Source organism: Prionailurus bengalensis, chromosome A2 (assembly GCF_016509475.1).
Source record: "Prionailurus bengalensis isolate Pbe53 chromosome A2, Fcat_Pben_1.1_paternal_pri, whole genome shotgun sequence".
Classification (NCBI taxonomy): domain Eukaryota; kingdom Metazoa; phylum Chordata; class Mammalia; order Carnivora; family Felidae; genus Prionailurus; species Prionailurus bengalensis.
In genome coordinates, this window is record NC_057348.1 from 20,409,832 (window position 1) to 20,429,964 (window position 20,133).

Here is a 20,133-nt window from a genome sequence, read left to right on the forward strand (position 1 = left end):
AATGCACAAGGACTCCAAAAAAAGAAAACTTTGCTAAAAGGATGAAAGAAAAATTATAAAAAAAAAAAAAAAGAGCATTTATGTTTCAAATGGGTTCTCCCAAGATATCATAGTGACCTTCAGTGCTTCCTTTTCATTTTAAGTGAGAGAAAAGGACCTCCACTTCCAAGTTTTAACAATAACAAAAGTCCTCATATTTAAAACTTGTGATCCCCTCATCTTTATGTGAGATTTGTAAAGAATCAGAACAGGAAACAATTGGACCAGCACAAAAACAAGTTTGGGAGTCTAGTTAGGAACAGAATGTTGCATGAGTTCTAGAAAACACACTAGTTGTAACAAGAACACAGAGTATCCTTATCCTAATAATATCCTAACAATAACAATCACATAAGGAACCCCTGGTTGACAAAAGGGGGTACAGTCACATTACTCATGTATTTACACAAAGTGACAATCACTGGTATTTCAGACCAACAAATAGTCCAGCTTTCTGGAATCATCACACTTTGATTTAAATAGAAGAATCATTCCAATTCCCAGGTAGTGAGGTGGCCTCTCCTTACCTGCTAAAGATAAGGTGCCTATCAAAGCATCCGCCATCCACCCCTCCATACTTTGGAAATGATGCCCTGCGGTTTAGCCTTGAGGTAAAGTTTATTGGCGCTTGCCGCCTCTGTTTTGGCTCAGGACACTGATGAGGAGTAAAGAGGGAGAAAGGTGGGCAGGTGGCAACTGGGTTCTTGCAGCGAGCATGCTGCTCTCTAAGATATTCTGTGATGATACTGTCCAGCGTAGGTGGGGAAGGAAGATGTCTGTCCAACTGCTTTTTTATGGCTGGGCTTTGGCTATAGGCGCCATGGTCCGACTTCTGCCGCAACACTCTGATTTTCCTGCCATTGCAGGGTGATGGCCTCTCTCTGATAAAACTGATCCTACCAATCAAGGGGGAATTGCCTGCATAAGATGGGCCAGGCAAGGCTAGTGAACCTTGGGGGGGCCGTGGCTGAGGATGGGCAGTGGGGGCAGGAGGGGCAGTGGCACCCACAGAAGTATGGCTGCCCAGTCGAGTTGCAATACCATTGGCGATGCGAGGTGTTCGGGGAAGAGAGACAGGAGAAGCAGCAGCAGTGACTGGGGTGAAGGCAGAAGAATGAGAAGCGGCAGTCATGGGCAAGTCAGCCTCTTTCGTCAGCACGGTTGCTGTCTCCCCAAGCCCTTTAGAAATGAGATGGTTACGTATCAACAGAAGCAGCTCTTTCTCAGGGAAGGAAATCCTTGACTGGGCAACAACATCTGCTTTTTGCAGTCGTGCCAGAGACACATCAGTGCCAATGAGAAGAGGCTTTCCTGACACTCGTTCAATGAGCTCAGCAGCATACTTGCAGAACTTGACATGGTCACTGCGCTTGTCCTGCAGCACAGGCTCCTTCATCAACTGCTGGATCTGGCAGCTGCTGAAAAGGGGCAGTTTGCTGATGATCTGCCGGACAGTGCTACTGCGAGAAAGGCCCACTAGGGCCTTGCAGGCCAGAGCCCTTATCTGGTCTGCATCAGTGATGGGCATCTTGATGGATAATAAGGACAGGAGCACCTTGATGCCATTGTTGGACTGAACCACATTCCACATCTTGGCCAGGGTGTGCTCGCTACTTTTCGGAGTCTGAGGCAGCTTTCTCCGAGGAGTTCCAGAGATAAACTTGCCAATACTGGAAATTCGGTTATCCGGGCCACAAACACAATTGATGATAATCTGAAGTGCTGACTTCTGAATTTCAGCATCATGGATAAAGAACTCACCCTCAGCCACTCCCAAAATAATGCTGATACCTATTGGGGAGAAATACAAAACATTTTATATTGTTCTTCAAAAAACTAACAGCCAAATTCAATGATTGTTCCAGAGTCAAAATTTAGACTTCAATTCATTTTGTTCCACCTGAAACTACTGTACCATTTTATTAAAGGACAAGTAACTTTTTGAATAAAATACAATCAGTTCTACTACAATATAGCTTCATGATACAATACTTCATATGCAGTTGTTAAACAGGGGAATGAGGTCAGTATTATGTGGAAGTTACCAGGGTCATGTGCAATTTTTCCTGGGTTAAGGGGAGCAAAAATAGCAGGAATAAATTAAAACCTTTAGCAGAAAGGAGAAAAACCCTCAGCCTGGCTGCCACAATGGCATCAGGAACCCTTTCTGCTATATATGAAGAAAGTTAAAAACAAGTGGCTACACCTCAGGCTTTCTCCCCAAAGTGGTACACCCCAAGACCCACAGCCCATGCTCACCTTAGCCCATACCACTTCCCATGCTCACCTTAGCAGGAGCCCTTACCTGACCTGTTCTTAATACGATACATTTTCCTTTTATTATGTATGATAGCTTCTGTCCATTCTGAGCTGCTTGCCAATTATGGAATTAGGGCTCAGATTACAAAGTTGCTTTAAGTTTTCTACTGTCTGCCCTAACCCATTTTTCCCATAAACTTTATTTTTGGCATAAGACTCTGCAGAGTACAGGTTTTCAAGAATGAACTTGTACCATCATAGCACACGTATCACTTAGAAAACCTGAGTTCACCAGCACAACTGATTCCCTTATATAGGGGCAACTGGGTGGTTCAGTCAGTTAAAATTCCGACTCGGCTCAGGTCATGATCTCGCACTTCATGAATTCGAGACCCGCGTTGGGCTCTGTGCTGACAGCTCAGAGCCTGGAGCCTGCTTCAGATTGTGTGTCTCCTCTCTCTGTCCCACTCCCACTCGTGCAGTGTGCATGTGTCTCTCTCTCAAAAATAAACAAACATTAAAAATAATAATAAAAACATGGGGCGCCTGGGTGGCGCAGTCGGTTAAGCGTCCGACTTCAGCCAGGTCACGATCTCGCGGTCCGTGAGTTCGAGCCCCGCGTCGGGCTCTGGGCTGATGGCTCGGAGCCTGGAGCCTGTTTCCGATTCTGTGTCTCCCTCTCTCTCTGCCCCTTCCCCGTTCATGCTCTGTCTCTCTCTGTCCCAAAAATAAATAAAAAACGTTGAAAAAAAAATTTTTTTTTAAATAATAATAAAAACAAATAAAAGTGTATAGCACAACTTAGATGGGACAAGGCATTCTCCACTACTACCTTCTGTTCTAATATTGCAAATCAGGTACACAACTACGGCCAGAATTGCAAAAGAAAACAAATCCAGACCAAGCAATCACAAAAATGGAAAGGTACAACCTACCTACAGTGGAGACGGTGGAGCCAGCCTCATCTAGCACATCCACTGATTCTGCCAACTGCAGCTGGATTTTTGGCACAACAGTGAGAATAGCCAGAACATCCAAAGCAAAGCGCACAGTATCATTCCTGGACAGGAAAAACAATTAGTTAAACGGAAACTAGGAGACAGTCAAAACAAAAAAGTTAAACTGAGATACAGAATAGATCAGAACTACTACCTATGTGGCTCTGTCCCTAGCCAAGACATGAAGAGAGCATTTGTAAGTCACCATGACATTACTTTCAAAACAGTGGGGATGGAATTTTCCCCACTGCTAAAATTAAAAACAAAGGATAATCCCCAATGCTGATAAGGATGTATAAGGACAAATGCTCTCAAACTTTTGGTGGGAGTACAAATAGGACCCTCATTTTGAAAAACAATCTAGAAATAGGACACAAGATTCTAAAAATGTGCCTAAGCTTTAGCCCAGGAATTTCACCTGGAAGAATTTGTCCTAAGGAAATAATCAGAAATACAAACAAGGGGCGCCTGGGTGGCTCAGTTGGTTGAGCGACCGACTTCGGCTCAGGTCATGATCTCACGGTTCGTGAGTTCAAGCCCCGCGTTGGGCTCTGTGCTGGCAGCTCGGAGCCTGGAGCCTGCTTCGGATTCTGTGTCTTCCTCTCTCTCTGCCCCTCCCCTACTCATGCTCTGTCTCTCTCTGTCTCAGAAATAAATAAACATTAAAAGAAATTTAAAAAAAAGAAATACAAACAAGCATTTATGTGTTAAGATGTCCATTATCACATCATTTAAAATAACAAAAGAATTGGGGCGCCTGGGTGGCGCAGTCGGTTGGGCGTCCGACTTCAGCCAGGTCACAATCTCCCGGTCCGTGAGTTTGAGTCCCGCGTCAGGCTCTGGGCTGATGGCTCAGAGCCTGGAGCCTGTTTCTGATTCTGTGTCTCCCTCTCTCTCTGCCCCTCCCCCGTTCATGCTCTGTCTCTCTCTGTCCCAAAAATAAATAAACGTTAAAAAAAAAAAAAAATTAAAAAAAATAAAATAAAATAACAAAAGAATTATAAAACCTACACAGATAGTAGGAACACATGTGTGTTAAGTTATAGTACACTCATCTGATGAACTATTCTGCAGCTATGGACAACCCTTCTCAAAGAATTCTAAAGGACAAAGGGAGAGGCTCAAAATACAACATTAATAAAATAGAAAACACAAGATACAGAATTTTAAGTCTGACCATACCAAGTATTGATAAAAAGGCAGAGAAATGAGAATCCCCATATCCTGCTGTTGAGATGAAAATGGTAAAGCAACATCCAATAAAGATGAAATGCAGGCACCCTACAATCCAGCTATATGCATCATATCCCCAGAGAGACCCCAAAAGGAGGTACGTGGTATCATTCATTTGATAGCAAAAAAGGAAGTAACAAACACTAAATGTCCATCAATAGGGTAATAAACTAATATAGAAACACGTGAATTCAAATAAATATCAACATATATACATCTCAAAAACACAAGGTTGAAAAAAGCAAGTTGCAAAAGATGCATACAGGATAACATATAATTTAAAAACATACAAAGGAGTATTATATTATTGCTTATACACACACGTGTGTGGTATAAAAATATGAATGGAGAGATATACTCCAAATTCAGAAGATTGGTCACTATGGAGAGGCAGAAAAAGGAATTGAGAAAGAAGCAAATAATGCCACCACATGCCAACACTGCATAGTGGGTTGTTATGTTAGTCTCTGTACATTTTGTATATTGAATTATTTCATAAAAAGATGAATTTGGTTAAATTCTATGATCTCAATTAGGTATATTTACACACATTATGGAAAAAAGACTAGAGAAATTAACAGTAGCTGAAAATCATTTCCTTCTCTAACGATCTGTATATTCTAAACAGAAACAAGTATTTGATTTTTAGAAACAAACTTTTAAAGGACACATTCCCAATATATTTATATTTTCTTTGTAATCAAATATGAATTTGCCACTCAAAAAATGTATTTATAACATTCCTAGTTATCTTCTGAGCTTTCATCATCTTTTCAACAAAGTTCAAGTGAATATAATAATCTACTTTAATACTCTAAAACAGTGGTTCTCAGGGCACCTGCATGGCTTGGTCAGTTAAGGGTCCGACTCTTGATACTGGCTCAGATCATGATCTCACAGTCATGAGATCAAGCCCCACGTTGGGCTCACCACAGAGTGTGGAGCCTGCTTGGGATTCTCTCTCTCTGCCCCTCCCCACTCACACTCTCTCAAAATAAATACTTAAAACTTAAATAATAAAAGTAAAACACAGTTCTCCAAGTGTGGTTAAGGGAACCCAGTGATCTCTGAGACCCTTTCAGAAAGTCCCCTGATATAAAAACTATTTTCAGGGGCGCCTGGGTAGCTCAGTTGGTTAAGCATCCTGGTTTCGGCACAGATCATCATCTTGACGTTCATGGGTTCGAGCCCCATATTGGGCACTACGCTGACCATGTGAAGCCGGTGTGGGATCCTCCCTCCCTCTGCCCTCCCTGGCGTGCGTGCATGCTTTCTTTCTCTCTCTCTCATAAAATAACCTAAAAAAATTTTTTTTAATTATTTTCATAATAATACCAGGGTGTTAGTTTCCTTTCTCACTTTCACTCTCTCACAAGTGGCTACTAGAGCTTTCTGAGGCTATGTCATGTGTGATGTCACAAAAGAGTGAATACAGAAGCAAATATGAGATATTAGGCAGACATTTAAAAACCTTGCTGAAATCATCTGGTTTTATTCTGGAAACTTTTCATAAAAAATGCTAATGTGTAACGGGGTTAAGATTATTTTTAAGTAAATTCGTAAGTATTTTTACATTTACTCAGTTTTACTTTCTAATTGTTAAATATCAACAGATTTACCACAAAAACAAAAGCTCTTTGGGGTTCTCAATTTTTAATACAATAAAAGGGTCCTGAGACCAAAAAGTTTTAAAATGGCTGCTCCAAAAGTTATCTCCCTAGATTTACTATCCTGGTGTTTCACAAACAAGCCATATGCACCCTAAATAAGGCAGTCTTGTCTTTATGACAATGAATGGATAGGGAAAGAAGGTAAAGAATCACTCTTCATAAACTTTGTTACTGTCTTCTCTTCAGATTCTATCTTTTCCAAAATATAACTTTCTCTGATATCACAGTCAAGTAGAACCCACCCAAACTCCTGATTCTATCAGCTGTCCTTTTCTGAGCCTCATCCTGTTGTGCCCTGACTGCTTTTAACTGAATTGTGAAAATCATAAAAGCACAAAATACAGTTTTCTATGAAAGAAGATTATGTGTGGCTGTCAGCCAGTAGAGAGATGTTTAAAGTCTAAGTACCAAAAAAAAATACTGAACTGCAGTCTCAAGACAGGACTTCAAACCCACCTCTGCAGCTGTGTAAATTACAAAAGTTCTGTAAGAGCACAGACCTTGATGCCCATCTTTTGTGCAGTATTCATAATCATCAGAACCATATATATAAACAAACATTCTGTAAATTAAAAATATTATCTTCCGGGGGCGCCTGGGTGGCGCAGTCGGTTAAGTGTCCGACTTCAGCCAGGTCACGATCTCACGGTCTGTGGGTTCGAGCCCCGCGTCGGGCTCTGGGCCAATGGCTCAGAGCCTGGAGCCTGTTTCCGATTCTGTGTCTCCCTCTCTCTGACCCTCCCCCGTTCATGCGCTGTCTCTCTCTGTCCCAAAAATAAAAAAATAAAAAATTGAAAAAAAAAAAACCTCTCTCTAATCCCACCTTGCATAATAGGTCTTCCAATTGCAGGCAATAGAAATAAGCTGCAACAAGAGTTGAACACAAGAAAGTTTCAGGAAGACTTCAGCTGGTTCCCAATATAGTTGCGCTGGACCATACTCTATCAAAAACTCCATCATTTCCACAATCTGTTCATGAGTATATGAACACGCCTATAGGGAGAGATGCATATTATTAAAGAACTCTATTACCTGCTTGCTACCTTCCTCATCACAGCTCAATAGTCAACAAGTTTTGATAAACCTAAGTAATAACAGCTTTCAAATTTCACAGTTGAGTCAATAGCCCACATGTGAAATAATGAATGTTTAATCTTTTACTTATAATTAGACTCATAATACATTTTGCCCAAAAAAGGTAACAAAATGTTCACAACTTGTTGGTACATATATTTCACAACTTGAAAAAGAAGTACCACATAAAATAACTGGTTTGTTTTCAATTTGTGATTTTTAAAACACATCTTTATTCCAAAACACATCAAGAAAGTTAAAAAATGATACAGAAGTGGAGTAACAGACGTGCCCTTTCAGAAAAAGAATTCCACACAGAAGGAGGCAGGATATCTAGTACTTTTCATAGAAGAAAGACCTTTTATACACACTTCAGTTCATCTTTTAGTAGCAACTTACAACTAGGAGCAAAACAAGTCCCTGATACATCCATGTTCAAGTATTCTGCCTCTACACAAGGCAAGTATAATCCAACAATGTACATACTGCATAAACTCCATTGATCTCAATGAGTGTTAGGCCCAACAATGCTGTAAGAGTTAACTTTTCCTTTTATGGCAAGGTCCTCTCACCTTGTATGGGGGTTGAGGATGGACAAGAATGCCACCCTCAGTCCTCTGAAGTGACTGTTTTACTTGTTCCAATTTAATGGCCAGGTGAGCCTCAAAGTACTTGCGCAAGGCCATGCAGGTATGTTTCCCAGTTTGGCGGCTAGCAAATATTTCATCATCACTCAGAAGTGCACCCTGATCTTCCAAATTTAGAATCTCCAAAGTACTGATCTATTAGGAAAGAGACAAAAAGATGGGGAAAAAGGGAAGGAAGGAAAAAACAGAAAGAAAAAAGTAAAAGGAGGAAAAGGATTACAGTAAACTTTTATGCTCAACAAGACTAACAAACATCAAAGCACAGTTGTCTATGAAACATGTTAAGAGTTGCCATATATAAGCAAAACATTAAACAGTTACTGAAAAATTGCATAGCTTGTAATCATGTTGAAAGACATTCAGGCACAAAACCACTGCTTTAAGAAAGATCAAGAATGGGGTGCCTGGGTGGCGCAGTCGGTTAAGCGTCCGACTTCAGCCAGGTCACGATCTCGCGGTCTGTGGGTTCGAGCCCCGCGTCGGGCTCTGGGCTGATGGCTCAGAGCCTGGAGCCTGTTTCCGATTCTGTGTCTCCCTCTCTCTCTGCCCCTCCCCCGTTCATGCTCTGTCTCTCTCTGTCCCAAAAATAAATAAACGTTGAAAAAAAAAAAAAATTTTATAAAAAAAAGAAAGATCAAGATTATCAACACAATTCCCCCTGAGATTACTATATTCAAGGCAAGTCTACAATGGCAGAGTCCTCTAATCGCTTAAGAGAAGTAAAAGACTTCATTCACAAAAAATGATAGCAAAATTCTTCTAGTCAAAAGCTGCTTCTTGGGGAGCCTGGCTGGCTCACTTGGTGGAGCAAGTGATTCTTGATCTCAGGGTTGTCAGTTTGAATCCCACATGAGGTGCTGAGATTACTTAAAAATGAAATCTTAAAAAAAAAAAAAAAAAAAAAAAAAAAAAAAAAGGTTCCTCTCTTCAACACTACTGAAAGGCAGCCAAGACAAGCAAGACCCCTATTCCTCACAAAAAGAAGCCACTGAGAACCTCACCAAATTCACCAGACGACGAAGACCATCATAGCGGTCAAAGAGCTCCAACACAGCCCGGAAGGAGAAGCAAATTGAGAAAAACATGGTAGCATGGCAGCATCCTGAGGCATGAGAACATTCCATTAACCACAGAGTATAGTTCACCACGTCAGACAGAACATTGTGGGGATGCATACAAACCTGCAAAAAATAAAACAGTTTTTAAAAATTTCAGGCAAAGGAACCTTCAAAAAGGGATGAAAAATTCACCACTGTAGCTAGCTATCTGTGCAGAATACAATTATCATCACTAATTCAGTCATTCGGAGTTTAAAACTTAAGTTACAAATGAAATTCTGTAACAATCTATTCCAAACTGAACACCCTAAATTTAGATGCTTAAATTTGAGCTATTTACTGAATGCCAAATTTTGCAAATATTTACATCCTCTAATGCTCACAGTGCTCAGTTCCATAGGGTATCAGTTCCCACTTAGAAGGCAAGAGAGTGTCTGAATGGTTCAGTTGGTTAAGCATCCAACTCTTTTTTGTTTGTTTGAGAGAGAGAGAGAGAGAGAGAGAGAGAGAGAGCGCGCGCACAATCGGGGGAGGGACAAAAAGAGAATCCTAAGCAGGCTCTGCACTGCCAGCATGGAGCCCAATGTGGGGCTCAAACCCACGAACGATGAGATCATGACCTGAGCTGAAATCAAGAGTCAGACACTTAGCCAACTGAGCCACACAAGTGCCCCATAAGCATCCAATTCTTGATTTCAGCTCAGGTCATGATCTCACAGTAGTGAGACTGAGCCCAGAGATGGCTCTGTGCTGGGTGTGGAGCCTGCCTAAGATTTTGTCTCTCTCTGCCCCTCCCCAGCTCACATGTTTTGTCTCACTCTCAAAAAATAAAATAAAATAAAAAAGATGAGAAAGAAGCTCAAAGAGATAAGAGACTATCCATGGGTGATAAAAGTGACTTGAGCCTTCTGATACTAAAGTCTACAAGTTTGTTATCTATCCACTCACTGATTCGTTTCACATACATTTTGATGTCTCCTATGGATCAAAATGTCTCCTATGGATCAATGAATTCTAAAGCATTCCCCAGGTTTACTTTTTTATCTTAGCCATAATTAATTTTGTATACACACCTACAGATTAAGTTACTATTCTCAAAAGAATACATATCTTTGCATAGTATTGATCACAAAAGGGAAAAAAATTAAAACTAAAACATTACATTAACAAATATGCAAAGATGAATCAAGACATAGCTCAAGAAGAATTTACCAACTTCACTCTACCAGAAGAGCCAAAACACACAGAACATTAGAAAAATATTCCAGGCATGGAAATGATAAGAGCTTCCCTAGGTGTGTCTAGGGACCCACTACTTTTCAAATGTAACTCATTCACATTTTTTTTTTTAATCACTAAATAAACAAGTCTTAACTGGAAAAACAGAAGAACCAGATGGGGAAACTCTGGAGCCCTGAGAACGGGAATTATTTTATCTCCACCACACATTATTTGTTAACACATACAAAGCATCATCTGTTTTTATAATAGATTGACTCTAAAACCCAAAATATAACTCCATTAACAACATCTGACAAGAGCCCAAGAATTAATACTAATTCAACAGAAATGGCAAAAACTAAATAAAGCCCCTAGACCTCAATCTACCTTGCTTTTTTTTTTTAATTCAAATAGAAGAAAAAACAATCTTTTGTAAACAATTTTACATTTTTAGAATGCTTTGTGAAAGCCATATATTCATCATGTTCTCTGCTTCTTTCATTAAAATTATTTTCATTAAAATTTCATTAAGAAACTCCCAACTACTCATTTTTTTCTGTGAAGGTGCTAAAAAGTCTCCTTACCCAATCCCATTCCCAAATTCTAAATGGACTGGACTTACTCTTTCCATGGCATCCTGGTTGTAGGACAGGTAATACAAGCACATGGATACACCAGTTGCAGCCATAGAAGGACGAGGAATTTCCAGTAATTTCTGTACTCCACCATGCGCAACAAACTCTGTGGCAAACTTGTTATGGAGCAGGAGAGATGCAAGGTGCTAAACAAAGAGGACACATGTTACTGTGGAAGGATCTAGAATAATCACAAAATCTTTTCACAAAACATTAAATCAAGCTGCTAAATAAAAGGAATCCTCTGAAATAGACAACCACTCCCTCACAACAGAAATAAAACCAGTACTGCTTAAAGGGAAATAAAAAAACAGAGAAAACCCTCTATGGTATGTGAATTATATCTCAATAAAGCTGAGGGGGGGAAGAAAACCTATTAAGATTTCCTAACATCCCCTTCTAACACCAAAGGTTTTCATAAAGGTGAAAAACAAGAAATGAAAAATACTGCCATAAACAATGACATAGTCCCACAACCATTTTATTATTACATAGCTTCCCTAAAGGATTTTTCTTAACCTTCCCATTTTAATGCTTTTAAATATAATCAGTTCTATGTTCTAGTTTTGGCTCAGTCACAGACTTGTCATCTAATAAAATACCAAACTTTGTCTTTTTTTTTTTTTTTTTTTTTAATGTTATTATTTATTTTTGAAGGAGAGAGACAGAGCATCAGCGGGGGAGGAACAGAGAGAGAGGGAGACACAGAACTCGAAGCAGGCTCCAGGCTCTAAGCTGTCAGCACAGAGCCCGATGTGGGGCTCGAACTCACGACCGTGAGATCATGACCTGAGCTGAAGTCGGACGCTTAACCGACTGAGCCACCCAGACACCCCAAAATTTTGTATTCTTTTATACTGAACCTCATTATATATAACCCCAAATAACCATCCTCAACAAATTACCAAACTAGCAAATGTTTGGAACTTATCAGAATGCACTTTAAACAGATCTTTAAAAGCATGTTATCTTTCAAGTTTTGTTAACTTCCTGTTCAGTTCCCACTAGTCTCTCTGGGTAGACCTGGTCTTCTGGGCAATTTTAAAGGCAGGAAGTACAATGCAAGCAGCAGGCTACTTCATGACCTTCAACCCAGGCTAATGTGGACAGGGCCTCGGAAGAACTAGAGCTCCCCCTCGTGTTTCTCGTGCCAAGGTGTCTTCCAGATGGTGAAGCAGGAACAAAGTAGAGACAAAACAGAGTGGAAAGTATGTAACTTGATACAAATGTTGCCAGGGTTAATGGCAAAAACAACAGGTATGTACCTTCTTCAGAAGTTCTCTCAACACCCAGATTCAGACTAATCCTCATATGTAATTCAAATCTCTTACCTCTTTACTCTTTTTGTCTGTTATCCAAGTCTGTCCTCCAAGTAGCTAAACCACATATGGTTCCCTGCCAACCCTTAGAAGGTGGCATGTAGTTTTTCTCACGTCCCTACCATAAAGTGGCAGTTCCACTGCCAGGATAGGTAGAAGAGAAAAGAGAGTAATAAGCAGGTTCAACCTTACCAATACAAAGCCTATAACCTAGATCACTTTGCTCATGTAAGCAAAGATTCTACTTTCTCTCCTTATATTGTATCTCCGTATAAGGTCTGGTTCTTCAAATGACTACATTTTAACCCATTTTTATTTTAACTTAACACCTATCCCCCTCTCCTATACAACTGAACCTTCCTTTTGAACAAGAGTACATATCTTTCTACATCATTTCCCTGTAAGAAAGATCTCTTGCAACTTTTCCCTGTTCACCCTTATTTCATTTTCTTTAATCCCCTATGACTCTGCATGGAAATAGTTGAATAACAATATCCATTATAATTCCTCATACAAAACCTAAGGAAATAGCAACTGCCCAAATCCCCTCTTCCACTATATCCTGGTTCAGGACAGGATGCTGCATCTGAAAGCAAGACCTTTGGACTAGAGAGAACTCTGACCTCTAGCTGCATTCCAATGTTCAAAGTATAATGAATTTACACACACACACACACACACTACATCCACACACAGGGATATGTTATACAGGGTATGTCTGACCTCCTCCAAGTTTAAAATTTCTGGCATCTGAAAGGCAACTTTCCTCACCTCCATTTCATTTCAATATACTCTGGAACTCTGCTGTCCAATGCAGTAATCACTGGCCACACGAGACTAATTAAGATAAAAAATTCAATGCCTCAGTGACACTAGCTACATTTTAAGTGCTCATACAGCTAGTAGCCACTGTATTGAAAAGCAGAGACATAGAAAATTTCCACCATTACTAAAACTTTTTAAAAATTTTTTTCATGTTTATTTTTAAGAGAGAGAGAGAGAGAGAGACACACACACACACACACACACACACACACACACACACACACACAGAGTATGAGTGGGGTAGGGGCAAAGAGCAAGGGTGACACAGAAGCTGAAGCAGGCTCCTGGCTCTGAGCTGTCAGCACAGAACTTGACATGGGGCTCGAACTCACAAGCTGTGAGATCATGACCTGAGCTGAAGTTGGATGCTTAACCGACTGAGCCTCCCAGGCGCCCCTCCACCATTACTGAAACTTCTATTGGATAGCATAGCTCTAGAATATCAAAAATAAAGTTGTTTCTTTCTTTCTTTCTTTCTTTTTTTTTTTTTCCTTAAAGTTGTAACTTTAAAGAGCCAGAAAGAGCATCACTTCTTTTTTCAGAGGTCTTTTCTGGAAAAGTTTCTCAGGAAGAAGACAATACTCCTTCCTTTGTGCCCCATACTTTTTCCACAACATCTATAATATCTAAAAGAAATCATAGGCTTACATGACTGTCTTAACCAAACTATAAAGATTTGATTTACCTAATAGTGTAAACATCACAGAAAGGTACTCTGTTCATTAGTTACCTACTGAGTAGAATTGTATGATAGCCACAATGTTATTCATTCAATTTATCTCTCTCCATTCAGATTACTTGAATAAGTATGAATTTCATGGGCTAGCTAACCTGCCCTCCCCTATTTAGTGCCTCTGCAACCTAGGAAGTCACTTACCTCTACTGAATTTAGGTCTGCCTCTACTTCTTTACTCATTTTCCAATTCACATTTTGTTTACTCTAGGTAAGCTAACATCATACGCTATGTAAATAATGAAGAATTCAGAAAAAGTAATGTTGCCTGACAGAGAATATTTAAAAAGTAGGATATAAGGTACTATATACATATTTTTCCACTCCTATGCAGCAAAAATAACTGAGGCCATCCCCAGATCTAGATCCACTTTCTACTATTCAACCCTGTAGGACAGACTCCTGAATATCTGTGAAACCACTTAGTAAGTAAACCTCATCTCTTCTACAGAAATAAGAAATTTTCAATTGTTACTATTTTGACACCTCTGGCAATGAAAATGCCCTGAGCAATAAAACTCAGAGATGCTATACACCAAAATACATGGGTACATCCATGTCAATAAAACACTCAGTACCTAACATTTTCAAGAATTTTACCCCAAGTGGGGCACCTGGCTGACCCAATCAGTGGAGTGCACGACTCTTGACCTCAAGGTTGTGAGTTTGAGCCCCATGAGGTGTACAGATTACTTAAAAAAAAAAAAAAATCTTAAAAAATTTTTTTTACCTTGAGTGCCTCAAATGTAAGCAGGACATCATTAGTCTGTTTCAGGTCAATATAGAACATCATTAATTCCCGTGATCCAAGTTGCATGAATATGGGAAGTAACTGAAATGAAAACAAAAATAAATCTTAACACTGGGTTTATTTTCACATATTTCCTGTTCCATTATGAAGACAAAAGATTTTTAAAAAATGAGGTACCCCCCCCCACTCCCTTATAAACATACAAACCCACTTTTATCAAACAGACCTACATCTGAAGTGACCTAAGACTTTACCAGTGGCATAAGACTTCACCAGTTTGAGGCAAAGACTTTTCTGTATTAGAGTAAAAACACCTCAGAGTATAAAATGCTACCTAAAATATCTCAGAAATAAGCACTAGTCCCAAAGTGTGAACAGCATTCTTCCCAATAAGCTTACCTCCTGATATTCTCCTAGGGGGGTCAAATACTGGAGAATGAGTCGCTGCTCAATAGCAGGAGTCATAGGATAAAGAGTATAATTGGTGCCAATCACCCAAGGGGACATTTCTGACCAGCTGCTATTAGATAGCTCAACAAACATACGATCTGGATCAGATGCTGAGAAACCCAACTTCTGCTTGGCCTTCCTAAAACTCTCTCTGTCACCCTGTTTTGCTGACTTGTTTTTCCTCAATCCTCCCTCGTCAGGTTTGGCTGCTGAGTTCACTCTACTACTAGTCTTGTGGCCTGAATCAAGATGAAAGGAAATCTCCATGTCCCCAGAGGCTTCCTCTTGTTCACCATCCACTACATCTACAGCCATGTCGCCATAGTCCATATCCACAGCTTCTTCATCCAGAGGCAAAAGGGGTTCAGAGGAGAGCTTTCGCGGGCTGGGACGCTTGTTTTCCTGCCGCAAAGCCACTTCCTGAAGTTGTAGCTCCCTCAGTCTTCGAAGTACTATTGCCACCTATCAACAGATATTGGAATAAAAGGCCTTATTTCTTCTGCATCTTAATTTAAATGAGTCTTAATAAATAATTCTTATTTCCATTTAAGGAGAAGTAGATCCTCATGCAGTTATTTCAGTATCTGGAAATGGCAAAGATTTGATAAATATTTTGACCTAATTCCTACAGCTTAATGAAATAAACGGCTAGAACTCTCATTCCTCATAAAATTTCCCAGAGAACCCAAACCACATTTGCACATCAGACATCACTCATAGCTGATCTATCTGGATCAAGCTGGGCTGGACCATCACACCTGAAGAGGCAGACACTAGACATATTCATGATTTTAAAAAAATGTCCAGGGGCGCCTGGGTGGCTCAGTAGGTTGAGCGACTGACTTTGGTTCAGGTCATGATCTCACGATTTGTGAGTTCAAGCCCTGCGTCGGGCTCTGTGCTGAGAGCTCAGAGCCTGGAGCCTGCTTCGGATTCTGTGTCTCCCTCTCTCTCTCTGTCCCTCCCCCACTCATGCTCTATCTCTCTCTGTCTCAGAAATAAACATTAAAAAAAAAAAAAGTCTGAAAACACGAAGGTTTCTCAAACTTATATCTGTTGTAAATTGCATTGTTAGATATTGCCATCTACATAATTATACAATCTATTTTTCAAGTTCACTACTTTTTCATGTTTTAAGTACTTATTTTATTTTTTGTTTTATTTATTTTTGAGAGAGAAAGACAGGGTGCAAGCAGGGGAGGGGCAGACAGAGTGGGAGACACAGAATCTGAAGCAGGCTCCAGGCTCTGAGCTGTTAGCACAGAGCCCGATGTGGGTCTCTAACCCATGGAACATGAGATCAGGACGTGAGCCAAAGTCAGACACTCAACCAAAGGCACCCCTTAAGTACTTATTTTTTGAGCCAACACTAAAATATAGCATTATGCTTAGTTTAAAAAAAAAAAAAAGAAATTATGCCTGCAATTTACTTCGAACTACATAAAAAAAAGGATGGTGGATGAATAAAAGAAAAGGTGGATGGATGGATGGGTATGCATGGGTATAGTAAAATGTTCACAAACAATTTAAGTGGTATGTACACAGCTGTTCTCTATAAAATTCTATTTTGCTGTATGTTTGAAAATTTTCATAATCCAAATGTTGGGAAAATAAAGAGAATGCTTCTATTCTTTATCCAGTATAAACGATCATGATCCTTGATAAGATGAAAAATGGCTATTTTCAAGTTAAAAAAAGTAAAATCAAAACTATTATGAAAAGTAATTTTGAGGGGTGCCTGGGTGGCTCAGTCAGTTAAGCATCCAACTCTTGATCTTGGCTCAGGTCATGATCTCACAGTCTGTGAGATCAACCCCCACATCGGGCTCTGCACAGACAGCACAGAGCCCGCATGGGATTCTCTCTCTCCCTCTCTGCCCCTCCCCAGCTCGCTCTTTCTCTCAGAATACACAGACTTAAAAAAAAAAAAAGTTATCTTGAAATGTCAAAATTATAGCTATATTCCAGTACCATATAATGAATAAGATCTACCTTTTCGAGTTCAGGTAGTAAGGAAAGAACTTGTGAATACTCTCCCACCTTATACAAAAATTCTAACACAGTCCTTACCAGCTGTGAATTCTCATCCCTATAGTTGGCAGCAATGTCTTGATTCTCCATAGCACCTCCTAACAGTCCAGTAGAATACGTCCTCAATGGCTGATCAGCCTCTCGGGCCCATTTGAAAAGATTCTCAACAATTCCCTCCTATAGTAAAGGAAATGAAATAGTACAATTCAGCAAAGACCATTTTCATAATTAAAGACATAAGCAAAGATTTTAGTCTTATGAAAGAATCTCTTAAGATATTTCAATGCTGCTCATAAATTTAAAAATGCAAGTAAAGTGTCTAAGTGGATTAAAGTATCTGTGCATCTGTGAAATAGATTCCTATCTAGCCACTGACATTCAAGCTAAAGATCAATAATCACATAACAGTCTTACCTTAGATGTTTGAGACCCAAAATATTCCATGACCAAGTGGGAAGCACTAAAACTTCTATATTCTTTGAAGTTCACAATGCACAATTAACATTACTAATGAGAAGTTATCCATCAAAGTACTTAACACCACATATCCCAAACTCATTTTTCACTAGTTTTTATTATGAAATAGTACACATAAACATGCATACTCCAGGGGCAACTGAGTGGCTCAGTCAGTTAAGCACCTGACTTCAGCTCAGGTCATGATCTCATGGTTTGTGGGTTTGAGCCCCGCATCGGGCTCTGTGCTGATAGCTCAGAGCCCGGAGCCTGCTTTGGATTCTGTGTCTCCCTCTCTCTCTGCTCCTTCTCGACACGCGCGCTCTCTCTCTCTCTCTCAAAAATAAATAAAACGTTAAAAACAATTTTTTAATTAAAAAAACATGTATAGTCCAAAGAAAATGAAAATCACCCATGATCTACTTGATAGAGATCTTCCATGTGTTCCTCCTTATACCACTTGTGTCCTCTCTTCCCAAAAGGTACCCATGTTACTAAATTTTAACAATTTTCTCATTAAACATGTTAAAGTTACATGCTTTGAACTGTATAAACCACATGATACTGCATTTTTCTGCAAGTTATTATTCACCATTATGTTCTTTACATTCACCTATATTATTACATGTAATTGTCACAAATAGCATTCAACATAAGACAGACTTTAGACACAATTACTTATTAACTTCTATCAACCTTACGTGATTAGGTAAGTATTTACTGAAAAGGAAACTGAGTCACAATAAGGTGAAGTAACATTAAGTGAAAGCTGGGGTCTGATCCCAGGCAGTTGACCTCCAGATGTTCTTCACCTCCATATTTTGCTGCTATTTTGTTGGCTTAAAAACCACAACTCTGTGAGTCTGAGCCCCACAAGAGGGCTCTGTGCTGACAGCTCAGAGTCTGGAGCCTGCTTCAGATTCTGTGTCTCCCTCTCTCTCTGCCCCTCCCCTACTCGTGCCCTCTCTCACTCTCACTCTCAAAAATAAACATAAAAAAAATCTTTAAATAAAAAACTAAAAAAAATAAAATAAAATAAAAAAACAGAAAAAAACCAACTATTTTTGTGCAAGTCTATCCATAGCTATCCACAGAGCAGACATCTAGGATCAGAACTACTAAATCAGGGGGCACCTGGGTGGCTGAGTCAGTTAAGCATCTGACTCCAGCTTAGGTCATGATCTCACAGTTCGTGAGTTCGAACACCAAGTGCTAACAGCACAGAACCTGCAGCCTGCTTCAGATTCTATGTCTTCCTCTCTCTCTGCCCCTCCCCTGCTTGCTCTCTCTCTCTCTCTCTCTCTCTCTCTCTCTCTCTCTCTCTCAAAAGTAAATAAACATTAAAAAAAATAAATAAACTACTAAACAGGGGCGCCTGGGTGGCTCAGTTGATTAAGTGTCCAACTTCGGCTCAGGTCATGATCTCACAGTCTCTGAGTTCGAGCCCTGCATCAGGCTATCTACTGTCAGCACAGAGGCGGTTTCGAATCCTCTATCCTCCTCTATCTCTGCCCCTCCCTCACATGTGCACACTCTCTCTTTCTCAAAAATAATTAAAAAACAAAAAAAACAAAAAAAAAAAAAACCTACTGCATCATGGATGTAGGATGTGTGCATGCTCAACTTTACCAGAGAATGCCAGGCTATTTTCCAAAGTGACTGCAACAATTCACATTTCCACCAACAGTGAATACTTTTTTTCTACATCTCTGTCAACACTTGACCACAGTCATACTTTTCACCTTCTGTAGTCTGGTGGGTATAAAAACAGCACTGCATATAATTTGAATTCATCATTATTAATGAGGTTCAGCATTTTTTCATTCCTGTTGACCATTTAGGCTTCCATTTCTGTGAAATACACAGCTTTTACAAGTGTTTTATGATAAACACAAGTTCATAATTTTTATGTAATCATACTCAACAGTATTTTCTTTTAAATTTTGTGCACTTTGGGGCGCCTGGGTGGCTCAGTCGGTTAAGAGTCCGACTCTTGGTTTCGGCTCAGGTCATGATCTCACAGTGTGTGAGTTCGAGCCCTGCGTGGGGCTCTGTGCTGACAGCACAGAGCCTGCTTGGGATTCTCTCTCTCTCCCTCTCTCTGCCCCTCCCCCACTCACTCTCTCTGTCTCTCTCTCAAAAATAAATAAATAAATAAAACTTTAAAAAAATTTTAAAAAATAATAAAAATAAATAAATTTTGTGCACTTTGTATCTTAAATTCTTCCCTAAGGTCATGGAGTCATTATCCCATATATTTCTAAACATTTTAACCTCTTTTCAAAAAATTAACACTCTGAAAAACACATGCTGAGAAATTTTGTTTTAAAATATTGACATGAGGGGTTCCTGGGTGACTCAGTCAGTTGACATGAGGGGTTCCTGGGTGACTCAGTCAGTTGAGCTTCAACTTTGGCTCAGGTCATGATCCCACAGCTGGTGAGTTCAAGACCCGTATCCAGCTCTGTGCTGACAGCTCAGAACCTGGAGACTGCTTCAGATTCTGTGTCTCCCTCTCTCTCGCTCTGTCCCTCCCCTGTTCATTTTCTCTCTCTCTCTCTCTCTCAAAAAAAAAATTAATGAAAACATTAAAAAACTTTTTCAAAAAAAATATATTGACATGAGAAGTGCCTAGGTGGCTCAGTCGGTTAAGTGTCTGACTCTTTGTTTCAGCTCAGATCATGGTATCACGGTTCTATCTTCAGCTGTGTCTAAACTTCACTCTAATTCATCT

At 39.8% G+C, this 20,133-nt stretch overlaps 1 protein-coding gene across 11 annotated transcripts in view; it reads right to left on the minus strand.

The window, feature by feature from the left end:
- Positions 1-20,133, minus strand: part of DCAF1 (DDB1 and CUL4 associated factor 1) — a 90,777-nt gene that overhangs the window by 35,675 nt on the left and 34,969 nt on the right. For all 11 annotated transcript variants that reach the window (XR_006298344.1, XR_006298343.1, XR_006298342.1 and 8 more), the window contains exons 6-14: positions 16,983-17,120; positions 14,862-15,374; positions 14,442-14,543; positions 10,822-10,980; positions 8,922-9,101; positions 7,846-8,055; positions 7,023-7,192; positions 3,234-3,358; positions 567-1,830 (exon numbers count right to left, since the gene is read on the minus strand). Coding sequence is in view for 8 of the 11 variants with exons in the window: in XM_043587455.1 (XP_043443390.1) it covers positions 567-1,830; positions 3,234-3,358; positions 7,023-7,192; positions 7,846-8,055; positions 8,922-9,101; positions 10,822-10,980; positions 14,442-14,543; positions 14,862-15,374; positions 16,983-17,120 (2,861 nt within the window). In the remaining 3 variants the exon portion in view is untranslated. The remainder of the gene's footprint in view (positions 1-566; positions 1,831-3,233; positions 3,359-7,022; positions 7,193-7,845; positions 8,056-8,921; positions 9,102-10,821; positions 10,981-14,441; positions 14,544-14,861; positions 15,375-16,982; positions 17,121-20,133) is intronic.